Source organism: Microtus oregoni, unplaced genomic scaffold (genome assembly GCF_018167655.1).
Source record: "Microtus oregoni isolate MIOR12 unplaced genomic scaffold, Mior012 000038F_ref0000394, whole genome shotgun sequence".
Classification (NCBI taxonomy): Eukaryota; Metazoa; Chordata; class Mammalia; order Rodentia; family Cricetidae; genus Microtus; species Microtus oregoni.
The window spans coordinates 5,519,272-5,539,394 of NW_024543097.1; the positions used below are offsets into that span (position 1 = coordinate 5,519,272).

Consider the following 20,123-nt stretch of genomic DNA (forward strand, 5'->3'; position numbering starts at 1 on the left):
TGTTTGCAGTTGGCTGAGCTTTTCTTAGAGTGTGTACTTCTGTTCAGCTGAGATACAACATTCTGCTATCTTCCATCCGGCACTTACATCTGTAAATAAAAGTGAGGATACCAGAGAGGCATCATTTCTCATGAAATGAGTGCATACCACTGACTTAGGAATCCCAGACACTTCCACACCTGAATGTCAGAAACCTCACGTATGCTCATGTGCGCAATATATCATGTTATGCATTAGTGTCAAATTTTTCTTACCGGTCAGGTTCTTCAATCCAAGTTCTTGAAGTCCAAAGTTGCCATCTTTTCTGTAGTTTAGGAATATCGCTAAGGCGTAGCGATCTTCATACAGCTTTGTTCCGCGAATTATGCGTAAATTCTCCAGAGGAAGATACCGAAACTGGTTGAGGGCCACCAGGACGTAGCCTGTGACTTCTCGGATAGACTGAAAAAGCACAAACAATTGTCTGTGTTAAGAAAGAAGGAAATCAACTTGACAGATTGTGTGTATAGTCATTTAAATAAAAATAAGTTATTTAATTCTAATTGTCAGCTCCTAATGTACTAACTTCCACATGCTATTCATACTCATTGGATTACTAATAGAGGATCACAAAGTGTTAGAATATTATTTGAATACAAGTATTATTTATTTTTAAAAGTCATGTATATTCTTAAAATAAAATAATGGATTTTGTTTTAGGAGACATTCCTTAAACCTGAGGTGTGAATTTAGTTAAAGAAATACAGGTATCATTCATTGTTAGACTACAATGATGTGACATAAAAATGCTCAGTCAATCTACAGATGAAAATGTATATTGGCATGTCTACAAAAATAGAATTAGTCTACATTCCTTGTAGACACAAATTTAATGGTTATATGGCTGTTTAGTACAATATTTATCACTTTGGAATTGTAGCTATTACTGATTTTCCTGAGGTCACAGTCCTTGGAGTAGGAACATAAGAATAAAAAGGAAAGACAGGTGGACTACCTTAGTAAGACTGACCATGGTTGGTACAATACAACATGCAAGCATCCCTATCCCACAGAGTCTACCTGGGAACATTATACCAGTCACTCTTGCTTTGACTGAATTGTTAACTTCAAGTTCTTTAAAGACAAGGTACTTTAACATCACGTGGCCTAAAAGGCAACATTTTTTCATTAATTACAAAAATGTATTTTAGCTGGTATATGATCATGGTTAGTGTTCTATATACAATGAGCACTAAAGGGAAATCGGAGTCTTTTCTGTATGAACAATCTTTCTCTAGAGTAAATCATTCTGTCATCACTGCTCCTTGAATCCCTCCAATCCCATTCAGGAGGGACTCTTCTTACCAAAAAATTCAAACCCCTTGTTGATTCCAGCAAGGGATGTACATTACTACTAGGGAGACTGTAATTGAAACAAACTCAGGGTGAAAAGAAACGGTTCTTATCAAGAAGCAATAACAATTATGCAGTGCTTATTGGATGGAGAGTGTTTCTAGCTCCTAATTGACAAGATGTGCAATTTGCTACAGTAGAAGTTACAAATAGTGTATAAGTGGTTAGAACTTTTGCTTACCCAAAGAATATGATATATAACAAGAAATAAATGTTCACAATTAATCGAATAAGATCTCTTAAATTAGTTACCTTTCTAGAGGGCTTAATAAAAATAATTGTTTCTTGCAAAACTATTAGATAAATATATTAAATCTAAAGGCAATACACAGTACCTTGATTTAATGCTATTATGTTTCTAGAAGTTATAATACATTTTCCCACATATTTCAGGTATCTGTAATACATATTTCTACATATTTTAAAGCTGCTTCAATGGACAAATATTCTGAAATATTTCAAAAGGAAACTGATTCAGATCACAGGCTAAGACATATATGCCACATGCAAACAGAATCTCAGGAAACAGCTCAAAGGCAATGGGATTTCCCAATGCTTAAAAGAACTCAGTAAAACACTCTAAACTAATATTGATCTGTCTGAATCATAGAGATTGATATCTAAAGTTGTAAATTAAGTGTTAATCTTTCTCATAGGATTGTATAATCATGTCAGTTCTTTATTGTTTCTGGCTTTAAGCCATTAGAAAAAAATCTGTTACATAACATTTTTTATTGTTCTGAAACTTTATTATGAAAATAAGTATGAGTTTGGACTATATGGGTTGAGGGATGTGGGCTGGCCCAACAGGGAACTTTGACCTTGATATCTAGCCTTTGTCCTTACTAGTTGTGTAAACTTGATGAAGCTTTTAGGTCTCTGAAGTCTTCATTACAATACCTCTATGGCAAAGCTGTTGTAAGCATTGTAAGATAAAACAGTTTATAGAAATTGTGTTTAATAGATGCTAGCTATTACAAATATTACCTCAGAAATTAGCCAGGCGGACAAATAGCCTCAGGACAATGAGCCTGAGGTAAAATGGTCATAATATCGTTGCATAAGAGAGCTATTATTTTAATCTCTCTGCTATGTAATCTTCAGCAAACTTATATCTCCCTCTTAAATTTGCAACTTAATTCTAAAATTCAGAAATGCCTCCCATTTTTCATATGCATGTTCCAGCTCTCAGTGCTGACCATGGCATTCAATAGACAATCAACAAAGGCTGCTTGTTAGAGTGAATTGAAATCTAAAAGCAAGGCTTTTAAGTCTTGTAGCTTTTACTTTCCAAACAAAATGACTTTGTGAGCTTGCTGCTAATAGGAAACTTTGAAAAACGAATTTGTTGTCTGTGCCAATGGACCACTGTAGCAAACAGAGCTCACTGGAACGACCATTAAAAGAGAAAATTTTCACCATGGCTTTAAGGAGATTTAGGGTCGGAAACTCCTTTTGTCTCTCCAAAACCAAAGGGTACAGCCACCTAGAGATGCACCATCCTCCATAAGGGGTTTGCCTCTTTTCAACAAGATGGATTGTCTTGTTGCCTGCATTGGCTCTGAAACACCTTTGCTCAGGGAGTGAATGAAACTGAAGTTCATTAAGGCCTGAATCCTTGAGAAATCAGCTAACCCATGAGAATGTACCTTCACTCTTAGTATTTAGGGAAAGAAATGAAGAATAGATATAGATCTATCTTCTGGCTAACTATGTCATTCTTGTACCTGCAGGGTACTCCAGAAAAAAAAAACTGTCTTTATTAATTTCAAACTTCAAGTCCTTTAAACAACTGTTTTTTAATTGATACACCTCCTGATTTAATTTTTCTTCCTTCTGTCCTTCCCTGTTTTCCTTTCTCTTTTGTTCTTTTTTTCTCTCAACATTACCTTAGAGAAAAATAAATAACAGAGTCTCAAACATGTCTTTGTTTATCTTAAGTTTTATCTTAACCAAATCCATGCTTATTGATCTACTTTCATGTAAGCATGGAGAAGCCTGCCAGTTATCATTTATACCTGCTTAAAAGCATCTCTGGTTGTTAAACTACTTTGGGATTGTTCTACCGCTGTGCTTTATGTCCTCAGACCCAATGAGAAATCACCGCAAACACTAACGCATTCTGTGAGTAAGGACATCCATAGATACATCAGTGATTAGTTTGGTGAACAGACTGGAAAAGAAATGACTGTGACAGTATGAGGAGTAGGAAGGCAGAAAACCCTAGTGACAGGAGAGAGGATGTTGAGGGGTAAGAAGCTCCCACCCATGGTGGTGGATGCAGAATTAATGCTTCCTCTGATGCTGGCATGTGCAGGAGCAAACCGTTGCTTCTGTATCACTAAGATTTTCTGTTAACTTCCTTAAGGCAATTGCTTTCTGTCCCTGCCCGCCTATCATATCTGGGAATATCTAAAGCAGACGCATTCTTAACTGTGACATAACATTAAGAAGTTTACAAGAAAAAATTAATAAGCTTATGATGTGCATTGCATATTCTTTTCGTTTGTAAAGATAATTGTTTCACTTTGGGATTCTGCTTTCAGTTTCCCACTGTTTGAAACATAACACTTATAACACTCTGAGGAGCAGGGACTCAATATCTGATCTAATTAGATTTGGGCCAAAGAGCATGTGGAATGTCATGTACCTAACGGCAGTAGAGTAAAATTCTGGCTCACTGGACTCCACGTGAAGCAATACTGATGGTTTAGAAAACCCGATCCCATTCATCCAGCAAAACTGCACTCATCTCCTATGAGCCAGTTTCATTTGCTAAGCCTGACCTGATACACGGAACCTGTGGGCCTTACAGTCAACATGGACTACTTAGCCATCACTCAACATGAACATGCCTTATATTGGCAATGAACACATTTAACCATTGTAAACAGGAGTGCTTCTCTCTATCTCCAGAAATAACCATCTTTCCTGTGTCCTTTATATTGTCCTGATCAGTGTGCAGAAAACTTATTAGGTCTGTTTCCAGTAGGTTCTTTGTTCCCAGACCATATATAGACTATATCACCTATCCATTTAGATTTGTTTAATTATATTTGGCTCTAAAATACCTCTTCACTGCCAATACCTACTAAAACAAAAAACAAACAAACAAACAAACAAAAAAAAACAACCTGTAAAGAAATGGTCGAAAACCAAACTGAAACTAAAAAAAATATACATGTAAAAAGCAGCAGTCTCTGCCAATCTTAGAAATCAAGCTCAGTGAATTATAATATAGCAACTAATCAAATATGCTCATAAGACAACTGTCCGCCAATAAGGGAAATGTAGAATAATAGTAAATCAAGTTCTTCCTTTACACCATTTCCATTACCTGCCTGAAAACACCACCTTCTGCTTTTTTTGGGTGTTCTCTGAGCTTGCCTTCCTTCTGCAGAGCCGCTCATGAATTTACAAATTATTCTTTGCTCAAAATCTCAGCTCTCTTTCATTTGCCTAGAGATACCCCTAATGGATTACACAAATTGAAATGTGAGCTATAGATACCTTTATTTAACAATATAAGCATCCTGATTTTGAAGTATTCTTAGAAAGATTTATGGCCTTACAAATATTATAACCTATAATTAAATATTTATATGTAAATTTACTTTCTTTATTATATTACAGGTGAGCTTATATTTTACAATCTCAATTTAAAATTTGTATTTTAACTTTTTTGAAATTAAGTATTTATTAAATTAATATTTTCATGTCAGATATATACATTAGCGTAGCAGGCTTTCTTTACCACCAGTCCCCAAATCATGACATGGAGACGTATTATTACTTATGAATGTTTGGCTTTAGTTTAGGCTTATTCCACTAGCTATTATAATTAATTTGTTTCTCTTCATATACATTTGCCTCAGGGCTTTTCTTTTCTTTCATTTTCTATGTTCTTCTTTCCTACTTTCTCCATATCTGTCTTGCAGGTTGCTGGTTGACTGGCTGGCCCAGGGTATCTCCTATTTTTCTGTTTTTCTTTCTGCCCACCAGCCCTGCATATCTCTCTACTGCCTAAATTTTGGCCATTCAGCTTTTTATTAGCCCAATCAGATGCATTAGGAAGGCAAGGTAAAACAAATGCAATACATCTTTACACAGTTAAACAAATGCAGCATAAACAAATGTAACACACCTTTTCCTAGTAAACAGATATTCTACACCACATTAGGCTCAAGTAAATCAAGGAATCAAATATAATGTGGTTAGAAACATTGTATATATACAAAAGTAGTGATAATAACTGGAAATAAACTTTATATTTAATAAAATTATAGAACTTGTGATAAAAATTGGTTTCACATTCATATGACTTAGAGCAAAAGGAAAATGTGCAATTGAAGTTCTGTTATTATCTCTTATTTTTATATATTCTGACTGGATATTTTTATTTCCACAGAAATAAGCTAGTTAGAATAATGCAGTTTAAAGACTACATATGTCCTCTCTAAAGATTTTGGTGTGACTCTTTTTTTGTGAAGACGCAAGAAGATCATTACAAGCCAAAGAGAGAGATATAAGAATATAGAAAATTTTGTTGATATTTAATCACATGCTTTTAACCTTAGCTACTTATATATTATTTCATTAGGACAGTCCAAGCTGAAAATCACTGATAGCAGATAATAGAATGGTAAGTTTGAATGGATTGTACAATTCCTCGATGGTTCAGAGTCATCATTTCTGCTATTGATATATTAAGAGCTCTAAATTCTATGTTTATTATGAGAAGTGAAACACTATGGGCTTATGTATTGAAATGTTGATACTGAATGAAGCAGTGTATACTGGTCAGGCCTTTGGGAGGTGATCGGATCATGAGCTTTCTTGTCTCATCCATTGTTTAACTTATTTATAGGTAGGCTACAGAAAGGTGGGTAACAACCTCCAGAGATGGGACTTGGTGAGAAGTGGTCACTGAGGCATTCCATGGAAGAGTATTTGATGCTGTGCTCTTCTCTCCCACTCTTTACTTCTTGGCCATTCTGAAATAAAGAGCTCTGTTCCATAATATTCTCTCAAGCCCAGCCTTCCCAAGAGGGCTGAAAAATTGAGAACGGAGGATGAAGAACTGTAGTCATGAGTCAAAACAAATCATTCCTTCTTTGAAGAGTTTTTAGCTAGTCACAGAGTAAGAGGAAAAGAAAGATTTATAGAATAAAGGAAGGTAAAAAGCCCAGAAACAAAATGTAATTAAAGAGAAACAGGTTAACTTAAATTAGAAAAGCTTGCTAAAAATAAGCCCAGCTAAGGCTGGGACTTCATAGGTAAGAATAAGTGTCCATGTATTTATTTGGGACCAGGGTGGCACACACACACACACACACACACAAATAAATAAACAACTACAGTTAGGAGATGATTGTTGCTTAGGAGTACAGGCTGCTCTACCAGAGATCTTGGTTCCCTTCCCAAATCCCCATGATGGTGCATAACCATCTACAAACATCAATACCAGGAGATCTGACAACCACTTCTGGCCTTTTTAGGTTCTGCACTAATGTTGGGCACAGATACACTCTCAGGCAATATGCATATATTTCTTTAAATATAAGCATAAACATATGCATATAGTCAAAGAAAAGGGATTAGCTTCTAGCAGAACTTTCTCCTGAATTAGTTTTATTGTTTTCTAAATACACATTACCATTGCTTCAGGGAATTGCCTTTATTGCTTATTGTATTAGTTATTATCACTGTGACAGAAGCAATTTAAGGATGGAGAGATTCAGTTCTGTTCAAGGATTAAGGAATTACAGTCCTTCATGGTAGGGGAGACATGGTGGCCAGGTGATGGAGGAAGGTCATTGGCTAATAAAGGAACTTCCTTGGCCCATTTTATTGGTTAGAAGATAGGTGGGAGGAGTAAACAGAACAGAACGCTGGGAGGAAGAGGAAGTGAGCTCAGACTCCACAGTTCTCCTCTCGGGAGCAGACACCTCAGAGAGACGCCATGCTCCCAGCTCCCAGGCAGATGCATGCGATGAAGCTCCAACCCAGGATGGACATAGGTTAGAATCTTCCCGGTAAGCGCACCTAGGGGCGCTACACAGATGATTAGAAATGGGCTAAATTAATATGTGAGAATTAGCCTAGAAGAGGCTAGATAGAAACGGGCCAAGCAGTGATTAAATGAATACAGTTTGTGTGTTGTTATTTCGGGCATAAGCTAGCCAGGTGGCTGGGGTGCCAGGGACGCAGCCCCGCCGCTCTTATTACTACAGCCAGGGCTCCACCCATGGGGCAGGGGTCATTTGTTATATCTCTAGGATCAAGAGTCAGAGAAAATGAACATCAGACTCGGGCAGACTCTCACCTTCAAAAGATACCATGTTCTCCAGCTGAGCTCCAAGTCCTAATGCCCTAACAACTTACGAAAGCAGTGTGGCCAGCTGGGAACCTAGTGTTCAAACAGACAAGCCTGTGGGAACACTCCACATGTAAACTATAACACATTGCTTGTAAAAAAACCCCTTTCTTCTATTTCTAAAGCAATCACTATGCATCTCCAATGTTTAGACAAGAAAACTGCTTGGTACCATTTCAGTGTACAATTGAGAGTGACAGTTTCATGTCTGAGGTCTTTTATAAATGTGATTTTCTCCACTCAAAATTTAAAAGAGGAAAATAGGCTTGCACGAAATGATGTCTGCCAACAGCTGCCTCTGCTGTACAGCATATGGGAAACGGCCGTGGAGGATTCAGCATCAGAGGTGACTGCTTGAGAGACTCGTCTGCTGTTGTTTTCCAATGAAAAGGGTGAGCAACTTCAGAAACAGGAGAGCCAAAGTGTGTGGCTATGACTTGACAAGATGCCAAGATACACTTTAGAATCTGTCTAAACATTGGGCTATGCAGCACAAAACAAAAGGCTTAATTAGTTTACAAGGAACAAATACTGCCTTTAATCTTCAAGGAGAATAGATTCCGAAGTTGCTGATGATGCTCCTAATTTTTAATCCAAACATAGCAAGTAGGCAACAAATGAACGTCTGTGAGAACAGGCAAGAGTACAAAATCAGCATCCATTGGACCAGGGATGTGTAGACCAGAAATCAGAATAGTTCTCATTAATATTATTATACAAATAACCAGCTTCTATGCGCCTTTATTGTTCTTAATCATGGCATTACTTGTTTTAATTGTGTATTTTATACATTTAACATAGTTTATGTAATTAAAATCTACTTAACACATCACAGTATTGTTATGGAATATTACTTTAATCCTTTCAAGATATATTGCATTTGTTTATGCTGCATTTGTTTAACTAGGTAAAAATGTGTTGTATTTATTTATGCTACATTTGTTTAATTATGCAAAGATGTGTTGCATTTGTTTTACCTTGCATATTGAAGGCACTTGATTGGCTTAATAAAAAAGCTGAACAGCCAATAGCTATGCAGTAGAGGGATAGGCGGGGCTGCTGCACAGAAAGAATAAATTGGGGGGGGGGGTGGATTCAAGAGAAGATACAAGAAGGGAGAAAGAGTGGGTCTTGCCTGGAGTAGAATATAGAGAATGAATAATGGTAAAAAGTCCTGATGCAAAGCTTAGATGAAGCTGGGCGATGGTGGCGCACACCTTTAATCCCAGCACTCGGGAGGCAGAGGCAGGCGGATCTCTGTGAGTTCGAGACCAGCCTGGTCTACAGAGCGAGTTCTAGGACAGGCTCCAAAGCCACAGAGAAACCCTGTCTCGAAAAAAAAAAAAAAACAAAAACAAAAACAAAAAAAAAGCAAAGCTTAGATGAAGAGAAACAGATCAGTTTAAATTATTAGAGTTAGTGAGACAAGCATAAGATAAGGCCGAGCATTCATAACTAATAATAATTTGCGAACTGGCTGGGGATCCAATAGAAAGCCTGCTACACAGTATTATTTCTATTTCATAAGCAAAGATTATGATAATTACTCTCTTACTTTAAAGCCATACTTTCAATGCTATCCTTATGAAAAAATTATCAGCTAAGCAAGAACATACACAGTAGTTATGGTAAGTTTCTAAAGACAAATAGAAACTTGTTGAAAACATGGGAAAGTAAACATGATGAGATTCTATTTCAATAAAGGTTATATTTTTTTAATTTTTAAAAAGTGACAAAATCCAAAAAGTAAGAACAATAATAATAAGAAAAGATATTTTTCCAAACCCTTCCTAAAGGTCTTTATATATGTATTTTATTGATGCTTACAAAATAAGAGTCTTTTAAAGAGACACTCAGAGTCCAAAGAGATTTTCTGCATGAGTTCATAAAGGACATGTGACCCAATAGTCCTCATATAAATTTAGATTCTGTATTACTATCAGACCCACCAAAACAGAGGTAGGAAAGGTAATTGCTTAAAGAGTTACCTATTTGTTACATGACAGTATCATAGTATTAGCCTGACCAGAGCTTCTTCAATTAAAGAAAGCTTAAGGATTTATTTTGTTTAATTCAGAGAACAGTATGTAAATGCAATTGGCACATCATAGGTCACTACACACTTGTCTTTGCTCTCTTTAGAATACATTTTCACCTCTTCTTTCAGCTCCATTCTTCCATTCAGTTACTTATTTCTAAAAAGTTCTATTATGTACTTTTTGTATGAGGAATATTTTTATTGGAAAGTTATTATTGAAAATTAATAAAGAATATGACCAACAAAAGCAATAGAGAAGACGCATTCTCACAATGGTTATTTCATCATTTAAATGTCATGTATGAAAGCTTAGAAGTAAGAAAAATTTATCCAGCTCAAAAGAGGTATAATACTTTCTTAATTTTGTGTCTTTGTTTCTTTAAACATAGAGCATTTATTTCATGGATTCATGTATAAATATCTACCTAATTATAATGTTATACTACATTCTGTAATGTCTGAGGTAGCATTTGCAGTTTTCTTTTGACATAGTTTCTTACTGAAACGTGTGTGCACACGTGTGTGTGTGTGTTTTGTTGATCAAAAAAATTAAAGAAAAAAACTTACAGTGATAAATCCCCTCAGTTTTTTTTTCCTGTACTAGAAATCTATGCTGATGTAATAATTTTATTCTCTTCTAAGATAATACGCAAGTTACTCATAGGGTACAAGAAACATTGATTCCTCCCTTTAAAAATTATATTTTGGTCTTGTTTTGTTTCACTTTGCAAATGAATGAGCCTATCCTTTGAGTGCATTAGAACCTACTCTTTAGGAAGATGAACGGGAACGAAAAATCACCAAGACCCTTAGTATGTCACAGTCATTATGAAAATGTGTTGATGACAGGAACAACAATGAAGTTATGTTGTGTGGAGGCGATGACAGAACTTAAAGTTTCTGAATCCTGGAAGGGGACGAAAGCAGGGGGTTCCTGTAGAGAAAAGAGAGATTGCCCAAACCCTGAAAGCTGATTATTTCCCCAGGATGCAGCATCCAGACTGTGGTCTTATCAAACTGAAATAAAGCTGGATTTATGGAAATTTATTATTTGGGGATATGAGGCAAGAAGTGTACACAATAAGCCTGAACCAGGCCAGAACGATGAAGCAATCATGGATTTGGAAGGTCATGCTAACAGGGCTTGAGAGTCAATTCATTTGATCAGAAAATTAAAAGTAAATTTGAATATAAGAAATGATAATAATTAAAACAGACTGATCCATCAAATATATTTTTGATGTGGGACTGATTTCTTTCTAATCTGTTGCTTTCATTGGTTAATTAAAAAAGAAACTGCCTAGGCCCATTTGATAGGCCAACCCTTAGGTGGGTGGAGTAAACAGAACAGAATGCTGGGAGAAAGAAATCTGAGTCAGTGAGTCGCCATGATTCTCCCACTCCAGACAGACACAGGTTAAGATCTTTCCTGGTAAGCCAGCTCGTGGCCCTACACAGAATATTAGAAATGGGTTAGATCAATATGTAAGAGCTAGCCAATAAGAGGCTGGAACTAATGGGCAAGGCAGTGTTTAAAAGAATACAGTTTCCATGTAATTATTTCGGGACATAAGCCATGTGGGCGGCTGGGTGCCGGGGACATAGCCCGCCACTCCATAATACAACATATTTTAAATCTGAGTTAATATTATTTATTGTAACTAATTCTCACTTTTACACACAATACATGAATGATGCAAATTCTTGAAAACTTGCATATAAAATACAATAATGTTTTTGAAGTGTTTTTTTCTATTTTTTTCTATGAGAGTTGCAACATGATGTAATGAACTAATATATTAAAGGCAATTTCTCACTCTGTTAAGGCTACCATATCAGAGTATCAGAGACATTAGGCATATGCAGCAATTTTACTTTTCTAATTTCTAGTTGTTAAGAAGTCTAAGATGAAATCTACATCAATTTTCTTTTTGTTGCTATAAAGAAAGACTTAAGAAATAAAATACTTAAAGAAGAAAGTGTTTGTCTTTTCTCACAAAAACCATGGTGGGCTGTTTTTTTAATGAACATGATTGGTTATGATTGGTAAAACAGAGGATTAGCAATAACACGACAAAACCTTGGATGCTTATCAATTACTGCCCCAAATGTAAAAATTATCTTGATGAGAAAATAACAAGAATACAATGACCAGATAATACCAAAGGTAGACTTAACTAATAAATACCAACCAAGGGTATGCATGTAATATATTTTGATGATGATAACATATCATGCAGGGTTGCCTAACATTTATATGAAGAGAAACCTAAATTATCATAATCTAGGATATAGTTTTATAGAGAATGTATTGAAATTGGAATCCATTATTTTTTTGGAATTTGTTCATGAGTTTAACATCTGCAGGTAATCATCACATATTACATATAAGGTTTTAAATCCTTATTTCATTAATATTTAGGTTTATTAATATTAGTCATTTAGAATATGGATAAACTTTTCTTTAATGATGTTCATTATCTAAAACAAGATAAATTCTAAGAAAACATCTAACCAATTTTATTAAAATTATCTCACAGATTCATGATTATATTGACACTATATTGACTATGTTTTGAAAATTATAGAATTATAAGAAATAGGGTTTGATTTGTATATTATAAAATTCTCAAACTCTTTTTAAGAGCCATTTTCTCCATTTTCTCCTTCAAACTGAAGAGATTTTCATCTTTATCTTTATGTTATATAGTTGTGACTCTTAACTCCTTTGGACATCATTGGTCGTTCAGACGCACAGCCCAAACTTCCATGATGATACCGTCAAGAGCTAGCCGTAAACATTTTGGGGACACAGTTCATGATCACATTTTTTAATGCATGGTAGTGAAGCTAGCAGAGCATTACTTTAAGACTTTCTTTGGTAGTTCCCATATTTTTACATAAAAATAATAATAATATTATTGTTACTATTACTCAAAACTGAACAGATCACAGTTATGGTGGAGACATTTTTAATATATTTTTTCATTTAAAAATTTTAACAGAAAATGTAGACAATCACAGATGGAGACATTTTTAAGGATCAGGTTAGGATATAAACTATATACTTTCTACTTTTTCTCAGTAATCATTCACATCATTAATTTCCTTTGAGTCACTATTCTATAATTAGAATGTCATAAATATAACTTAGTTATTGGACTTCTGTACTATACTCTGTTACTATTTGGTGAGCATCCAAATCATGTATTTAACATGGCAGATGGAGTTGGATGAAACATGCAACAATATAGCAACCAGAATAAATAAAGTAGTTTTTAATTCTTAAATTATATTCTCATTTATTCTGTATTCCACAAAGATATTTATTAGAAGAGGGCATAAATAGGATAAATTATCTGTTATATTATTAGCTCTCAATGACTTAGCCACTACTGCCTTTCTATTTTTCAAGCTCATACCCCATTTCCTCACTGTCTCTAACAACATTGCACTCTTTTTTGCTTAATATCTTTATCATTTTTTAAAATTTACTTTTTAAAAACAATACTTTCTCATTTTACATACCTCTCCCAGTTCCCACTCCTTACCCTCCTCCCACTTCTCTCACCTTCCCCTACCCCACCCCCATTCACTTCTCAGGAAGGGAAAGGCTTCCCAAATGGAATCAACAAAGTCTGACAGATCACTTGAGGCAGGACAAAGGAACACCCTATATCTAGGTTGGCCAAAGTGTCCCTCTAAAAACCCCTGTCACACTGCTCCTGCCCCACAGACTGCCCAAGCCACACAACTGTCATCTACATTCAGGGGATCTAGTCTGATCCTTTGCTGGTTTCCTCGCTGCCAATCTGGAGTCTGTGAGCTCCCACTAGCTCAGATCAACTGTTTCTCTGGATATCTCCATCATGGTCTTGACCCCTGTGTTCATATTCTCACTCCTTCCACTCTTAGGCTGGTCTCTGGAAGTTTGATTCAGTGCTTGGCTATAGATATCTGCATCTACTTCCATCAGTTCCTGGTGACTTTTAAGATATATTCATCAATCTGACTTCAGGGAACCTCTCCACTATTGCTGAGGGTCTTAGGTGGGGTCATTTTAATTTCCATACTGGCTGGTTTCTCTCTAGCCCCATAATGGCTCCCTCAATCAAGATATCCTCTCTCTCTCTCTCTCTCTCTCTCTCTCTCTCTCTCTCTCTCTCTTTCTCCATTCTCAATCATCCATTTTTTGCATGTTCTCCTCCTCCCTTTCTGAGTTCCCTTTTTTGCCTCTTCACACTCCCAATTCTCTCAGGAGATCTTGTCTAATTCCCTTTCCCAGGGGATCCATGTATGTCTCTTCCCAGCAACCACAAAGTGGCTTATAGCATTGCTACTTCCAATCAGTAAGGGAGCCCATTCAAGCTTAATCTAAACACATGTTCATAAAGTATATTTTGTGGGTTTTGAGGCTTCCATTTGAAACTTATTACCTGAATTGTGCCACAATAAAATGTATAATACAAATGTAGAATTCATGTAGAAGACATACAGGATGCAAAACTCTTATACCCAAACAGAGAACATGTAAAGTTCACATCTAATCAGACTGAACTTAGAAAGAAAACAGACTTTAAAGATTTATATTCTCCTTAGGAAGAAAATGACTGACAAACACAAAAACAGCTTCAAATGATGCTGTGCACCTGGGACAGACATCTAGCTGCCCACAGTACAAGTACCCAGAAGAGACCAGTGAGCATGTTAGAGATAGAACCCATTTCATTTCAGCCAATATTTTTTTGTTACTAGTTTTTTTCAATAACCAGATCCTGATACCACCATGTATAATTTATGCTTTATCCTACATAAGAATGGTTGCACTCACTTTATAGCTAGCTATGTATAATTCTTCCACAGTAAATAGTATTTTTGTCAGCATAGTCTATACTTCACTGTATTTATAAAATCAAGAATGGTAGAACATCTCTGTGTATGGTTGAAGATGAACGATCTGAAATGAATGCTAAGAGGATTCTTTTCCTATTTCTCAGTGATTCCATGCTAAGGTAAGAGAGAGAGATAAACTGAAGAATAATGAATATCAGGACACAAGCTTGAAAAAATTCCTCTGAACACTTAAGTTGTTCCAAATTGTGCCACCTAACTGTATAATGTTTGGCAAAGTGCACCTCACCCTTTTCAGACTCCTGTTTCTTGAAGGGAAAGAATACATCTTCATGAAGCCTCCCAGTTTTCATTCCACACTCACATTTCCATTATTGCAAATACAGCAATGTACAGTTTTTCCCCCTAAAATATTTTCATCATGTGACCCATAAATACACAGTCACAATCTTTAATATGTATACTTATGAGACCATGAACAGCAATTTCCATTTCCCACATATCTTTTTAATGTTTGTAAACTTGAGATTAAAAAATGTATATTCCATTCTTAAATACTTGATATATATTTTAGTGCATTACTTTTAGAGTGTAAGAAGAAGTTATGTTAAAAAACCTCGAATGCCAATTCAAGGAAGGACATCTTTATTTTCTTAGTAAAAATTGTTTCTAACCATATACTGTGAGAGTTGGTTAGTTTTTCAGTGACGATTGTATTATTACAATGTTTATCATAATTAGAATGCCTTATGAAATGTAAGTTCATTATTTCCCATCCGTATGTGTCTTGCACAATATTTAAACTATGTTTTAAACAACCAAATTCATACAAAAAATTATTTTATTAATAAATATTGATGTGTTTATTATTGATATTCATGCCAGAACAAATAACATAAAATCAATATTTAAGATGCATGAATTCTAAAGTGCTACATTTTTGGTCATAATATTCTACCAAAAATGTTCTCCAACAAAGTCCTATGCATACCTAGCACAAACAATAAAAGGTGAAAAATGCAGAGACTCTGTGAATGAAGTCATTCCCAGCCCCAAACAGACAATTATACCTCTCTCTCTAAAGTTTGGGGAACATTAGAAAAAGAGGGAGTGGAAAGAATGGAAGAACCAGAACAGGGTGAGAAAGGTTGCCAATGCTATTTCCAGGACGTGATGCAGCCATCTCAAAGATGATCACATAGTCACTGTAGTTGCCTGAACTGGGCCTGTCTAAGACTGGATTCTAAACAGGCACATGGGGTCCTTCTGCTTCCTGTGAGGTTATTGACTTCTGATGAATTTTTGATGAGTCACAATCATTGTTTTCAGTGTGTACTCAATGGTGTGTCCACCAGACTCCAGTGGATGCTTCCCAATTCACTGTCACATAAAAACTTAGTGGGTCATGAAACTAAACAGTCATGAATATGGGAAAACAAATTTTACAAAGAAAGGCAAAATTTAGCGGTAGGAGGGAGACAAGACACAGCATGGGGTGAAATTAGCAGAATGCATTTTTATACATATAAACTGTATATACAATGCTCTTTATACAATGAACAGATTGGTCAATAATAAAAGAAGAATTAACAAGACCTGCCTTCCTCCACACAGTGAGTTACTCTGTATCAATAATATTTTAAATTTCATACTGAAAATCTTTTCTGTACCTAATGTGGAGACCTATGAATATGTTTTAGTGATTCACTTGACATGAGAAAACATCCTTGAGTAAATGATGAATTATAGGATTTTTGTTCATTTTTACCATTTCGTTCTCATCTGCACAGAACAATCATATGAGTCATGTTGTCTCCTCTCCTTGAAATTAAAGTTAGTTCATGGAAAGTTTACTTAAAAGATTAATATGTCCTTTATATCAGTCAGTCCAACAAAGTGTTATAATAATACTGAATCAATTAAAACATATAAATCTCTAATGAAGTTTAACACTCACCCAGCATTTCAGCATACCTTCTCTTGGGAATGAGCGAAGATATCAGAGGCCATATTCACTTAATTGCTCTAGGATAAATCTGTGTGTTTAATCACAGATTGCTTCCATAGAGATTCCTGACAATTTTAATTGGTTTCATTTTTTGTTCATTCATTGAATTGAAATATTTTGCATATATTTTCATAGCTAAAAACATAGCATTCATTTCATTTTTCTATTTTTTCCTAAGGTGCTAGATGACAGAGAAGGTCTCTTCTTATCAAGAAGCTTGAAATGAATCAAGATGCACAGCATTTTTTGCAGATGAGCGAATCATCCTGAGCTCCACTGCTGAAATGTAGTTATATATTAATCTCTTTGTAGATGTCATTATAAAAATCAGATATGCAAAAATATCAAGTAATTTGTTGCCAGCAAGTCAATGGCAACATAGAAAGTAGTCGACCAAAACAGAAATTAAACCTTTATGTACATGTCTGGAATATAATTATGTATCTGTGACTTTTATGTTCCAGGAAAAAAAAACAATAATAGAGACTAAAGATATGTGTATATTAGTAACAGGTTATTATTGTACATTCCTGTAGCACAGTACTCAGGAAGCTTATGTAGGACAATTTCAAGTTCAATGCTATTATAGGATACATAGCAAGACCATATGTCAAAGTTTGTCTTCAGCATGCCTTGATATCCATTGGTATACTTAATATACTTTGGGATAGGATCCAATAGAAAAAAAAAAGATAAGTCATGTTGGGTTTGGAAAGGGATTAAGGAAAAAAGAAATCTTGTTTGTATATGCATAGTAGTCCTGAGAATATGAAAATTAGGCTTCTGATTTTCAACCAAGCCAGTTGTCAAATTTATCTTGACTTATTTATACCAACTTCAGAAAAGTGTCTTTCTTTTTCAGATATGAATATTAAGGCATTGCTTTAAAAAAGTGATTTTGAAAAGAAGGTTTAGTTGTCAATTACAAAGACAGAAGAATGTAGTCATGTATAGTTTATACTCCTCCCAATATGTCTATTCATCTTCCATTCCCAAAATATAACCGCTTCTGAAGACAGGAACAAAAAATTCTACCTATATGCCTCCTACTTTATATTATATTTTTAAACGCAGTTTTAAAAAAATATTTTGAAGTTCAAAATGTAGTTGCTACTTAAAACGATCACACTTAGTCCCCATAGCACCCAGACACTAGAGTATTTAGTTTCCTCTCTCACTATAATTCAGAAGCACTTCGTGAAGATGCCCTCGTCTGTCCTACAGACAAATGAATGCAAGGCTATTGAATTCTGGTTGAGTGTTTTGTGCCACTTGTCCTATTTTCCCTTTTCCTGTACCTTCCCTGGTTTTCAGACAAATAGCAAAGTCCCTTAAGAAGACCAAACGATAAAGAAGCCCAGTAATGCAGGCTGTTAAATGCCTGTTTTTGGTTGGGAATTTCTGTTTGAGATGCCAAATGGACAAGAATGTTTTGGCACGGCACTGAGATTGTAGTGTTGACCTGTATTACAGTGTTGTTAGCCCCAAAGGCTGTATTCATGAACAGCTGCCCTGGTGACTGTAAAGTATGTTCACATCCAGAATTGGTGAGCATCATGGTGTCATTAACCTGCAGAACAGAGCCACCTGCTCACTTGTGTCAGGACCATCTAAATCATTTAATTACAAAGAAGTTTTAGCCATCTATTCCTCTTTGAGTAGTATGGTTTTGCTTCAACTCAACTTCTATCATTGGAAAAGTAATCAAATACTCTGTAATTTACTAAGAAAATTTATCAAATCTGTGTATCACCATGAGACTGTATATTTTTTGGATCATGACATGATTCAGATATTAGCCAACCATGAATTCATCATCAGTTAACAGTCTTCATTCATTTATTTTCTAGTTATATATATCCAATAATTTTGACTTATAATTTATTTCAATATATATTTTTAAATATTCCTAATTAAACAGTCTCAAAAGTAAAATAAAATTTGATGTTTTAATAAATGAACAATGATCTACAAAACTTGCAGGACACTAGCTATGAAAATGTCTTGATAGAATGTTTAATAACAATATTGTTTGGAAATTAGTAGATATGAAAATGTCTTAATTGTCAAAGCTAAATTCTAAAGGTGAACTCTAATATTTAGAAATTTCTGAACAACCATTTGCTCCTAAACATGGGTGAAATTCAAACACTTGGGGAGAAAGAAGTGTTCACCTTTTTGTTGTGAGGAGAGCAGCAGGCTGCTTTCCGGCGCATGGCAGCCCACATGGCTAGCTTATGCCCCAAAATAATTACATGGAAACTGTATTCTTTTAAACACTGCCTGGCCCATTATTTATAACCTCTTTTTGGCTAGCTCTTACATATTGATCTAACCTATTTTTAATATCCGTATTGCCGCAGGGCAGTGGTGGTGCACGCCTTTAATCCCAGCACTCGGGAGGCAGAGGCAGGCGGATCTCTGTGAGTTCGAGGCCAGCCTGGTCTACAAGTGCTATTGCCAGGACAGGCTCCAAAGCTACAGAGAAACCCTGTCTCGAAAAACTAAAAAAAAAAAAAAAAAAAAAAAAAAAAAAAAAAAAAAATTCGCATTGCCACTTGAGTGTGGCTTACTGAAACGAGTCTAATGGACATCCATCTTGGAGAGGAAAGTCATGGCAACTGCTTGATTCAGCTTCTTTCTCCTAGCATTCTGTTCTGTCTACTCCACCCACCTAAGGGCTGGCCTATCAAAGGCTAAGCAGTTTCTTTATTAATTAACCAATGAAAGCAACAAATGACCCACCTCCATCACCTTTTACTTTTGTGAATATAGAAAGATTTAATAGAAGGTTGGGATGAATCTCAAGGGGCAAGCCTAGCCTGCATGATGGACTCCCTTCAACCCCTATTACTGCAGAGGAACCAAAAAGGAAACCTTTGATTAGAAGTTGTCTTGAGAAATCTTTGGCTGGCAAAATGGCTCATTGGGTAAATTACTTGTTTCATAAGGGTGTGAAACTGAATTTGAATGCCTAGAAATCATATAAAAGTATAGTGTGTGTGTGTGTGTGTGTGTGTGTGTGTGTAGCTCATATGTTGTCCATACACTAGTAGTTGGTGCCTATAACCATTGGTATTGCACAGCAATAATTTAACTCAAGAAGTTATAAAGGAGATTGGAAGACACAGAAGCTCTAGACATTATTGTAATATATTGTATTCATGTATGAAACTACCAAAGAAATCATTGACCATATGATAGCACAACTAGTTGTATTCATTTTCCTTAAGGTTTAAGCACTGATAAGTGAGTTCTTCTTAAATCATAACACGTAATCAAAATCATTTGCATTATCACCTGTTTTTACGTTTCCAGGCCAACAAAAGACAATAACTTCGTCTCTTTTGCTTTTTGTCTTAAATACTGCATGTATAGAAGGGTTTGCTTGGCAGATGAGCACAACAATGAGCAAATCACAAATCTTGCTACTTAATCAACTCATTTATTCAAATGAC

General features: G+C 35.4%; 1 protein-coding gene across 2 annotated transcripts in view; it reads right to left on the bottom strand.

Moving 5' to 3' along the window:
• The window catches only part of Erbb4 (erb-b2 receptor tyrosine kinase 4), a 1,049,748-nt gene that overhangs the window by 521,454 nt on the left and 508,171 nt on the right, over positions 1–20,123 (bottom strand). For both annotated transcript variants that reach the window (XM_041631763.1, XM_041631764.1), the window contains exon 3: positions 255–441. In XM_041631763.1, the coding sequence (XP_041487697.1) occupies positions 255–441 (187 nt within the window). The remainder of the gene's footprint in view (positions 1–254; positions 442–20,123) is intronic.